This window comes from Maniola hyperantus, chromosome 5 (genome assembly GCF_902806685.2).
Source record: "Maniola hyperantus chromosome 5, iAphHyp1.2, whole genome shotgun sequence".
Lineage (NCBI taxonomy): Eukaryota > Metazoa > Arthropoda > Insecta > Lepidoptera > Nymphalidae > Maniola > Maniola hyperantus.
Window position 1 is genome coordinate 15,777,958 of NC_048540.1, and position 12,147 is coordinate 15,790,104.

General features: G+C 36.8%; 3 protein-coding genes across 3 annotated transcripts in view; 2 read left to right on the top strand and 1 right to left on the bottom strand.

The window, feature by feature from the left end:
- Nucleotides 1-12,147, bottom strand: part of LOC117982155 (tubulin alpha chain-like) — a 205,313-nt gene that overhangs the window by 16,167 nt on the left and 176,999 nt on the right. The window lies entirely within an intron of this gene.
- LOC138402335 (uncharacterized) lies at nucleotides 5,854-6,632 on the top strand. Its single transcript, XM_069498560.1, is given in 2 exon segments — nucleotides 5,854-6,072; nucleotides 6,075-6,632. Coding segments are annotated over 2 exon segments (591 nt in total). The 5' UTR covers nucleotides 5,854-5,897; the 3' UTR covers nucleotides 6,491-6,632.
- LOC117982073 (uncharacterized) lies at nucleotides 10,704-12,032 on the top strand. The gene is made up of 2 exons (XM_034968357.2): nucleotides 10,704-10,899; nucleotides 11,482-12,032. The coding sequence occupies exons 1-2, from the start codon at nucleotides 10,721-10,723 to the stop codon at nucleotides 12,002-12,004; spliced, it is 702 nt and encodes a 233-aa protein (XP_034824248.2). The 5' UTR covers nucleotides 10,704-10,720; the 3' UTR covers nucleotides 12,005-12,032.

The following is a 12,147-nucleotide window of genomic DNA, read 5'->3' on the forward strand; positions in this document are numbered from 1 at the left end:
ATTAAAATCCGTAGCGTAGTTTAAAAGACCTAAGCGTACACTTTGTTTTTAAATACCTACTAGGTAGAGATAAAAACTATAAAACTGTGATTGACAATAATAATTATTATTATTAATAACGACATTGCTAAGTAACTTATCGACATTCTTAAATTACTGATAGATTGTCGGCTGTTTATTTCCAGACGATTTTTTGTTTTAATAGCTTCTTCCGCTGCCTTTAAGTTACGCATTGTCATTTTCATTCATTTTTCATCCGTTATTTTCAGCTTTCTTTCTGTTTTATTTTGGTTTTACTTCACAACTTTATAAAAATCATTATCTCGCACATGAATGGTTGAAATTGTACCTGATTGTAATAAATGTAAATATTTTTTTCTTGCTAGTTTTTTTTAAATCTTGATCTCATACCATACTACGAGCATTGGAACACCCTGTATCCATCATCTACAAGTCCTCGTAAAATTATCAGTCTACCGCCACCCACCAGCCAGGTCCCAAACGACACGTATCCGTCACGGCTATCAGCTGCGGGTTACGAACACGTCCGATAAATTGTGTCCGGCTTTATATGATTTATCATATTACCATTGACCTACGAAGTAGTAAGCCAGCTTGCTAGATATAGAGCGATAGTACGCCGGGCCCCTGGGACCGGCAGAGTCGCTTTCTAGACCAGACGCAATCTAGGGCATAGGCATAACGGGCTAGGCTTCAAATTTACCTAAAGAAATAAATCATTATATATAGTCTGTAACCAGAACGGTATCAAAAACGAAGACAGGTGATAGTTCTGATGATTACTGATTGACTGATTACCGCAAAAAAATCCTGTATTTTTAAAAGTTCACAATAATAATATATTCAAAATTCAAATTATTTATTCAAAATAGGTCATATTATTTACAATTTCTGATAGTCAGTTGTTGGATTTGTAAGATGATATAGTAGTAATAATTAATTACGTAAACTAATAAAATAAAACATCTGACTGACGCTAGAGCTCAACGAACGTTGAGTAAATAGGCCATCGGAGTCAATGCCGCGTCGTAGATGGGACATTGACCTGAGTTTGCAAACTATACATTGCGGGTTTGTAAAATCACTTAAACTACAAGATAAGGCTATTGGCATTGGATTGTGTTTACGTAGTATAAAGCCACAAGCATTATTGGATTTATCAAACTGGTTCAGCAGGGTTGGGTTCGTTATCTGTCACTATGTACCAATAGGATATCCGGTAAACCAGTAGCACAATATAAAGAGAGACACCTGGTTCCTCCTTCACCTTTCTACCATCGTACCGCAAGGCATCCTCAAGGCCTGCATCCGTACGTAAAATCTGCAACAGGTTGAGATGGCAATCGGGGTATGTGGCTGAGGGACGCCCCGCACGTTAGCGCGGGGGCTGTGTGAGCATTCCCAACTAAGTATGGGCAAACACAAAGACTGCAGGCAAGCCAAAGAAGCTTTCCCCAACATAGACAAACGGCAAACTAACAAACTACTCCGCCTGGACAGAGGTAAACTTAGGAAAGTGGTGGGACTCATAACAGGGCATAACCCACTAAACAAACACCTTTTCGTTATAGATGTCACGGACAGTTCTCTGTGCAGGGCCTGCATGCAGGTCGATGAAACACACGTGCTCCTAGAGTGCACGGGCGTAGCAGAACAACGCGAATGCCATTTGGGTTCCCCGAACTCCATGAAGCCCTGGGCAACCTGAGCGGTCTACTCGGTTTCTGGACCGAGCTTGGATGGCTGGAGTGAAGACTTCAGCGGGGAGGGGTGATGCACGCACAACAGACGGAAACGTTTAAGTGCGGAAACCAGCCCAGAGCGAGGAAGAAGAAGAAGAAGTGGGTGTGCGCGGGGTTCCCTCCCTGATTGCCATCTCGATCTGTCGCGTACTATAGGTATTCTCGGACATTTCTAAATGAAAATTCCCAAGATGGCAGTAATGATAAACTGGTCATACTACTTAACATCTTTAAAGCATAAGGTGGTCACTGGTCAGACAGGAAGTAGACCCGGTCCTATCCTTTTACGGCGAATCCATAGCTGTCACAGGAAAAACAGCAAAATAACGAAAGGACATACAGTACGCGGCAGAAAGTAATGTACATCGACCTTTAGAAGGAGATAGCAGATTTGTAGAGCATTGTCCCTGTCGTTGTGACCGACAAAACGTCATATACTTAGGTATGAGTGACAGAGACAACGCTTTACAAACAACGATGTAAATGACAAGATATGCCCAAGCGAACAAAATTTCTCACGGATTTTGAAATGAAATGAAAATACTATTGGAAAAGAGCAACCGCCGAGTTTCTTGCTGGTTCTTCTCGGTAGGAACGGCATTACGAACCAGTGGTAAATTAAACTAGTTGATGATTCAAAAGCACTTGTAAAAGTTTACTTGAATAAAAATATATTCTATTCTATTCTATTCTAAAAATAAAAGAAATATTGCATTTACTTAACAAACAAATCACCCAAAAATAAGCTAATTGAAACTAAGATTAACATAAAAGACCAAAAAAGAGATTTAGCGATTTCTAGAGATTTAGAAATTGTAATTAGCTGAAATCGTAGTCCAGCGCAAAGGCAATTAAGTATATTAAAATTGGAAAAATCTTATCGACTTTTATTTTTTTAGGGTTCCGTTGGAACCCTAAAAATATCAGTAGGATTCTATTTGTCAATATATCCATTCACAAATAGAATACTTTGACAAATTGACTGTGATCTTACAAGCACAGGTAAGTAAAAAGAACTAGTTTTATCTAAATCTAAATCTAAATACCTATATAAAAGGAAAAGGTGACTGACTGACTGACTGATCTATCAACGCACAGCTCAAACTACTGGACGGATCGGATTAAAATTTGGCATGCAGATAGCTATTATGACGTAAGCATCCGCTAAGAAAGCATTTTTGAAAATTCAACCTTTAAGGGGTGAAATAGGGGTTCGAAATTTGTGTAGTCCACTCAGATGAAGTCGCGACCATAAGCTAGTTTTTCTATAGTAACAAACATCAATCAATTAGAAATCTCGAATATCCTCAAAATTTGCCATAATTACAACTTTCTTTCTTCCTCTCAGCAATTAAGTAACGATTTGTACAAATTGGCAACAACAAAACGTTTTCGATTCGCCACTCACCGCCAATTGGCCTCAAACAATGAACTCAGTACCCTCATTTCGTTTTACGCTCATCGCACTCCAGGCAAAAGCCTCAAGTCTCAAAAACATCGAGCCGCAAAAACCTCAAGAGCCGCAAGAACCGCGCGTAGCTACCTACCGCAATTCTTTGGTGGTATAAGTCCTGCAAATTGCTATTGCGCTGGAACCATGTCTCATTAACATCGAAATGACTTCATTGTGACGTCAGCCGACATAAAAATATACCATCAGCTCGAAACTTCAATCACTAAAATGGCGGCCACGCGCATTAGCAATTTGCGGGCCTTATACTGAAAATGTGACTGATTTCTATATCGATTTTCACCTGCACAAGAGTGCATGCATGATATTCTTATTGATATGCTGATATTCATCATGATCATCATCAACCAATAGACGTCCACAGCTGGACATAGGTCTCTTGTAGGGACTTCCACACGCCACGGTCTTGCGCCGCCGCCATCCAGCGGCTCCCTGCGACTCTACTGATGTCGTCCGTCCACCTAGTGACTTATATTATTACTAGCTTATCCCGCGACTTCGTCCGCGTGGACTACACAAATTTCAAATCCCTATTTTCACTCTTTTAGGGGTAGAATTTTCAAATATCCTTTCTTAGCGGATGCCTACGTCATAATAGCTATCTGCATGCCAAATTTCAGCCCTAACCGTCCAGTAGTTTGAAATGTGCGTTGATAAATCAGTCAGTCAGTCAGTAGTCAGCAGGATAAAATTGTCTCATTTTTCCGATGACGTCATGTTCTGTAGAACAAATGCTTACCCAATCAAACTATTTTACATTTGACTCCTGCCAGTTGTGATGTTTTGTTACAGTCCCGCAAATTGCTAATGCGCGAGCCGCCATTTTAGTGACGTCAGCACTAGACTGAAGTTTCGAGCTGATGGTATATTTTTACTTAAATATTAGCTGCCCTGTTCTCGAGATTTGCGATCAGCAACACATTCAGCGATTCATACTTAAATATATAGATACGCCAAATGACGTCATTTCGATGTTAATGAGACATGGTTCCAGCGCAATAGCAATTAGCGGGACTTATAACAGCTGTCGTGAACTGTGCTCTAGTGTGCGACAAGCTTTAGAACCAGTGATTGACCTTGATACTGCATCATTACGCGCGCGTCACTCATCACTCAAGTAGCTGTAAATAATGATAATGATTATCACTGTAATGGGCACTAACACATTGGCCACCGGCACGGCCACAGCTGGCACTCAGCATCGACAGTAGCGGGAGGTTGATTGTATGAAAATCATACTAGGTAATATTATAAATGCGAAGGTTTGTTTGCTGGTTTGTCCCTCAATCACGCCGCAACGGAGCAATGGATCAGCATGATTTTTTACATGGACATAGGTTACGTTTTATTTCGGAAAATCAAAGAGTTCCCACGGGGTTTTTAAAATCTAAATCCACGCGGACGAAGTCGCTGGCATCCGCTAGTATTATAACGCGTTTTCAAACTAGACGGTCTGGCGCCATCTAGTTTGACGTCCCGAGTAAAGAGTGCCCGCCAATATGAAAATGTCCAATACAAAATAACCATAACATAACACATAACAGTTCATAACAACTGAACTGAAGAACAACGTACTCAAGAAGAACGGAACAATAAAATAAACCTACTCAAGAAGAACGGAACAATAAAATAAAAATAAAACAATAATGCATTAACAAGATGAAAGGAAAATATTTGATACTTATATCGACTTCATAATAATTATATTGTGATTATTCCTTACAAAAAGTGTGCCGGCCAATATAAAAACGTCCAATGCAAAATAACTACAACAACTGAACTGAAGAACAATGTACTCTCTTGTTCAATTCAATGTTCTTCTTAGAACGGAACAATAAAATAAAAATAAAAATAATAATGCATTAACAAGATGAAAATAAAAATAAAAACAATAATGTACTAACAAGATGAAAACAAAAGAAAACATTTGATTTATCGACTTCATAATAATGATGATTATTTCCCATAAAAACCATTGGAAAAGATCTGTCGAATGATTTGTTATAAAAATGTGAACCGGTACATAAATCACTTTACTTACTATAAAAAATAAAATGAGCTCGTCAGGTATGTCTGTGCTAATCTGAAAAAGTATTTGACTTTCAAGTTTTTAAGTTTTGTAAAAAAAATACCTTTGTCAGTGATGCAAAAGGGGAAAGTGACCAAAATATATGAGATGATATCCATATTATGGTATAATGATGGTCTATGTTGCAGGTTTCTTCACGATGTTTTCCTTCACCGTTAAAGCAAGTGATATTTAAATAGGTACCTACTTAAAACGCACATAACTCCGAAAAGTTAGGGGTGCGTGCCCGGGATCGAACTCCCGACGTCCGATTAGAAGGCAGACGTCCTAACCACTAAGCTATCACAGCTTCACTTACTTATTAGTATATTACACACCACCTGCAGTCTAATTTTCCTTATACTTTCCAATCTTTAAGGTTGCCTGGTAGAGATCGCTAATTAGCGATAAGGCCGCCTTTTGTATCTTCCTTCTGTCTGTGTTTTTTATTCTTTAATGTAATCCTTCTTGTGATTGTGCAAATAAAGTGTATTTATTATTATATCTAACGGGCAAAACTGGGCGGTGTCAACTAGTGCAAACTACAAACTAAACCAGACTGCAAGGGACCACAAGAGATTGGGATGTGATTACGATGACTGGAAGCGCTTTCCAAACGAAAGGTGTAGAGATCGCTGCAATTACACCACGACGGGCAGTTATGTCTTTTTGCCGAACACCCGTTTGCCGTTATCTTGGTTTAGATGCGCGGCAAAAACGCAGCGAGCGCAGTGTGGACGCTTCTTCCGCCAAGGTCGGACGCTGACGCGATACAGGAATATGTCTTCCCGATACCTCGTTACCCTCGTCTTTATAGCCTGCTTGATATATAATCGGGCAACAGCCAGGCCAGTTCGAAAAACATTGAATTTCAACATGTTCGTGCTCCAACCACACGAAGGATCCCCTGATCGATCCATCTTAGCGACAGATGGTGTGTCAAGGTTTGGACCAATTTTGGAATACTTGGTCCAACGCGTCCAAGGATTAATGTCGGTTCGTCTACCACCTGAAGAGGCGAGCTATCATACGGACGAAAAAGTACCTGATGTGTCAGAGAATGAAGTTGATGGTGTACAAACCAAGATGCCAGGAGTAGTCGTCCGACCTTCTCGAGTTAAACCTGGGACCTATGATGTAGAAATCGATGTAGTAGTCGATGACGGACAGCCGACTAAAATCGATTGAACTCTCAATGTCTCGCACGGAATTGGAAAAGTAACGTGATAAATTATGTTGCATTTACTGATGAGTGTATTTGGTATTGAACTTTTTTTTATTTATTCTTGCCATATTGTTGAGTTGAATAAATTATTTTTTGTGATAAGTACGTTGGTGTCTAATTATTATTAATCATCTCTATCATCGTCATTCGAAACTATAGTTTTCACATTGTCTTTTATTTCGTCGATGTATTTCTTAGCTCGGGTAATAATAATTCGTGTTATTAATATTTTAATTGTTAAGATTTTACAGGAATACTTAATTAGGGAAAAAGAGTGAGCAATGTTTTGTATGTTTTTATTCATATCAAAACTTTGTATTGCAAATAACTATTGTTCTTATTTATTGAAACTAAGCTGATAGTTTGTAGACGAAGAACAGGGACTAATAATATTATGTTAATTGTTATATTATTCCTTTCTTAGCTCGATAAAGCTCTTATTTTAACGATATTAGTCTTCTCTTCTTTAAAATAATTAATAAGTTGGTACGTATTACCTAGGTAGGTACATCTTTTTGCTAAGCTCAATAATAAAACGTTATAAAATAAGTACAGAAAAAAGGGGAGCAATCCTCAGCGTACTGTTATCAAAATTACACATGAAAAAACTTCATTTTGCAAAATACTATATTACTCTTATTTTTAGTACCTACATTAGAATAGAATAGAATTTTTTTGCTGAATGGAATGAGTTGGTACATAGGATGTTTACAATAAATTATAACTTCATATTCTACTATATTTCTAGCATGCAAATATTTAATACTCATCAGGAAATCTGTACAGATAATCCTGATGAGATTTTAATTATTGGTAGACGATAAATTATTGTTATTTTTTTTTAAACTATTACAGTGGTGAAAGTTTTCTAGACAAGGGGAATAGAATAATAAGTTTAGTAATTTCGACTGTACCTAATTATTCTCTAAACTAAACTAAGTTGGCAATTCTGAAAGTTATGCTATTCTTTTCCAGAAGGAACATAGTTAAAAGGATAACATTATAATTATAATCACAATCATAATTTATTATTGCGAATACCTGTCAATTAAACCTGACCTGTCAATTATTATACTGTTATAGACCTGTCAATTAAAGTTTAGAGATATTGTGTACAACTGAATTAGCGACTGTGTATGATTAGATACCTGTGTGCGGCTGAAATGCAATTACGCGTAGCATCTACTTACTGGAACGGCAACTAGTTACCGTTTCCCGTTACGCACGACACAGGAAGACTAATGGTACTTATAGAATTTTGAAGCGTCAAATCAACGGTTATAGGGAGTAAGTATGGAGTTTTATAGGTGACGCACATTTAGGTATACTATATGAAGTTATAGTTGACTAGACAAACAATATACACATTACACACTAACTAACATATAACAATAACAATGATAAGCAAGCTTGGGAATGAGTTGCTTAACGACTTTGTGATAGTTCTAATAAGTTTCAATAATTTTGTAAAGTGGTGATAATAAAAAGAATACCCGGCTGAGTTTGTTGTGGGCTCTTCTCAGACCTGGGCGCGTTTGGAACCCTCGTAGCTTTAGTTTTAAGTTTGCGTTATAATTATCACCACTATATCTTACAAATCTAACACTATACCAGGCCATCAATAAGAGTAATTTATTACCTATTTTGAATAAATCATTTGACTTTGACTTTGACTTTGTATACTCGACATGCGTTGCCATTGATTTCTCTTTTGATTTATTTATAGACTAGTGCTTGGCTGCAATCAGATCTGCTGGCAAGTGATTATGCAGCCTAAGATGGAGAGCCTAGAAGATGCTTATTCGCTCTTGACTTGACAGTAGCTATATTAAAAGAGGAGGGAAAAACTGATGCCGGAAGGACGCGTGTACGTAATCCCAGCAGAATAATGTTGAATTTCTTGATTTGAGCTTAGTAGATTTTTAGTGCGTAACGTCGTGTATTATGTGTGAAAATTTTAAATTTGTGTGTCCAACAACACTTTCTGCCAGGAACACGTCATTACATTACAGGTACGAAGGTACCTGTAATATCGACTACGTACGGGCACCGTTACGATGTCTTGCGTTACGATAGTACAAACTCTGTCTCGCAGGCTAAAGGCTCTTTTTAGTGTCACTTTTTCGTTATTCGATAGGTACTAAAAAAGTTGCCACTTCAAAAGTGAAATCATTAAAATAAGATAGAAGCATAAATAGAAGTCATTCAAGGATAGAAGATTTGCAACAGAATACAAATGTGCCACAATTATTAACAGTCATAATATCGTATCCTATCGTAAAATAAACACGACTGCCCATTCAATCTGTAGTTCTTAGTAATAAGACTGTCTAGGTTGTTAGTTTACGACAATGCATTAAAATAATGTATGCCCCAGTTACATAGCTACAAACCTTCACTGATGCTAACAACGCTCGTAAGCCCATAGCTCATTAACAGACAAACATAAATGTTCTGAATGCCAACTTTATCATCTCGTCATAATATTGTGACTCTGATGAGATCTTGGATTTGCTTATTAATATTTTCTTTTATCAGGGTTTTTTTATATTGTTTTCATAATTGTTTTTGATTTATCGCGCAAAATATCGAAAAAATACGACTGTAATACGGAACCCTCGGTGTGCGAAGGTGCCGATTCGATCTTCTTATGTTATGCTTAAGAAAAAGAAAACACAAGTCATGATCTTTTCAAGAATCTGTTATAACGTTTTAAACAAGTATTGTTATGACTGATGACCAGTAATGATAAGACGAACATTTGGGAGACTAACATTCTGAACTAGATTTCTCAAAAAACAAGCGCTAAATTTTTTATACTTTCGTAAAAAAATTACTATAAACCTACTTATGATTGTAATAATACAGTCACAATTGTAAGCAAATTGTAAATGAACAAGATAAAATGTGAATATAAGACCCACATTTGGAACATTTTACATATTAGTACATTTACCGCCGCAGAAACTAACATACTAACCTACATTTTAAGATAGGAATATTATTTACCCAGTTTTTTAAAGTTGTTAGTTTAGTTTTTAGTTTTGTAATTACTGTAACTACAAAAGTAGCAGATCGAGAAGAGTGTTGTAATTTCAAAGTTCTGCGTCCCGCGTTCTTTGTGATGGCTTTGGTCTATAATATAATATGCACAAATGTGAAGTCTCAATAGATCGACAGATCTGAAATTTGTGACGACATAGGAAATATCTTCACCCATTGCCAGCTCAATACTGAGCATCTCTTGTTGGTCATGAGAAGGATTTAGGCCATACCATATCGGACAAGTACGGATTGGCAGACTTCACACAACACTGAGAATATTATGGACAACTCTCAGGCATGCACGATTCCTCAATATATTTTCCTTCATCATTAAAGATAATGATATTAGTTAACGCGCATAGCTCCGAAAAGTTAGAGGTGCATTAAGTGCACTATTTGGCAAAATAAATTTGAAAAAAGGGATTTAAGATTAAGCCCGTACCTCCTGAAGAGGAGGCCGACCACCAGGCTATCACATCTTAAAAATAGATGCAATCGAATGAAAACAAAAAATTAAGTGCCAATAACAAAGTTGAACCCCAAAAAAGAAAGCACAGCTGACGACAAGGTCACACGTCCTGACAGTGGGTCAGCCGGTGCTATCAAGCCGTGCATAATAATAAAAACTTTACGCATTCATTCGCTTCCGGACTGTCTAACTAACAGTTTCGGTATAGACGACAGTCTAACTGCTGCATCGTATTATAAATACGAAGTAAATAGTTACAAAAAAGACAGCAAAATTTTCAAACATAGAACAATCGTTCAGGCATAGGATAAAAATTGTCATGAAAAGAAGACCATCATAAATTTAAAAGGGAATAGAACAGCTTGATAAATAAGGAATAATCAGAAACGAGAAATAAAAACCTACGGTTAAACTCTGCATTTCTTATCTAATAAATAAAAATATAGTGTCAGTGAAGCTAGTCACCAGCTAAAATAAAAATATAGCTTTTATACTAAAGTGATAAAAGATTAATATTTCGGTTCTTAAAGATCCTGATTGTGTCCCAGATACAATATGAAAATTGAACAAGTAAATGTGAAATCTGAAGGTACTAACTAATAAACTGACTCTGTTATAGGTACTTATTTAATGAAATTGTATCAGTGAGTTGATAGTGAAGATGTGTGGAACACGGAATATGTGTATACTATTAACAGTGATGTGCCTGGAGGTGTCAATGGTGTTTTCAGCACCGTTGCTACAATTGTTGCAACCATATCAGAGACTACCAATGCAAGCTTCCCAGCAGAATCTTCAACAACAGTTGTTGGAACTGCAAACGATGCAACAGTTCAACCCAATGCAACAATATGGACTGTAAGTAACACCACAAGTTATTAATTCAGCTACAGCGAACGTTTTGAACACAATATTCAAAACAGTAAATATGCTATCATTCAAAATGCGTTCAGTCATTTCGTAATCATAATATTTAGATGGCTAATTTTTTTAAAGCGGTGATTATTCGGGAGGTTAGGAGCTCAATCCCGGGCATACATTTCTCACTTTTTGAAATTGAGTGCGTTTCAACTTTCACGCAAATAAAAATATATCACTTGCTTTAACGGTGAAATGAAACATCGTGAGGAAATCTGCATGCCTGAGATTTTCCCAAGAAATTCTCAAAGGTGTGTGAAGTCTGCCAATCTGCAGTGGGGCAGCGTGACAGACTATGGCCTATAAGCCCTTCTCATTATGAGAGGAGACCCCTGCTGAGTAGTGGGCTGGCGATATAGGTTTATCATGATAATTATGATGAAATTTTCAAAACTATAAAATTAGGATAATAAAGTGTAGAAAAAATGAGCGTACCTAACCTATACATTGATTTTATCTAGTATCTATTAATATGTATTACTAGAAGAATCTTATCTTAAACAATGATTAACTTATTTTCAGGAATCAACTTCAGCCATTCATAATTTTACTTCCCGATCAACCTACGAGTATAAACACGAACTTCAACACGATACCAAAAATAAGCGATCGTATTGAACATGAAGCAAACCCGAACAACGATAAAACTAAAACCAAAGACGAAGACGACGACTCAGTAATAATAGATGCTGAACCAATGCCTATACTTGAAGAACAAAAAGCCTTTTTGTTAATACCAAATGGGAATAGAGGTTTAATTGGAGACTTCATATCAGTCATCCCATTTTTTCCGATAGAAATAAACGTACCAGATACTATATCTTGGGCTTACGATGGTATTTCTAGTGGGATTTCAGGAATCATTTCAGTAATCGGCTCGAGATTTCCGTTCCAAAGACCGCAGGAAGTAGTCTCAATGAAGAATGCTAATCTTAAGTCAATAATTAACGAATTGCAAATGAAAAATAATATAAATAATATTAGACCGCTAATAATTATGCCCTTAGGAGGTTTAAGAAGACCGATTTCACCCTTTGTATTATAAGATTTCAAAATCATATTGTTGATATTAATTTATTGTAGAAAACCAAATTATAAAAATATAAAGTAGCCATGGTTTCTTTTTAAATCATCCACTAAAAAATGTGCTCAAGTCGAGAAAGGTTATAAAATAACAGCGATATAAAA

Coding starts and splice junctions, on each gene's coding strand:
- LOC117982073 (XM_034968357.2), top strand. CDS start 10,721: ATGTGTATACTATTAACAGTGATGTGCCTGGAGGTGTCAATGGTGTTT. Junction 10,900..11,481: donor CCAATGCAACAATATGGACT/GTAAGTAACACC, acceptor ACTTATTTTCAG/GAATCAACTTCAGCCATTCA.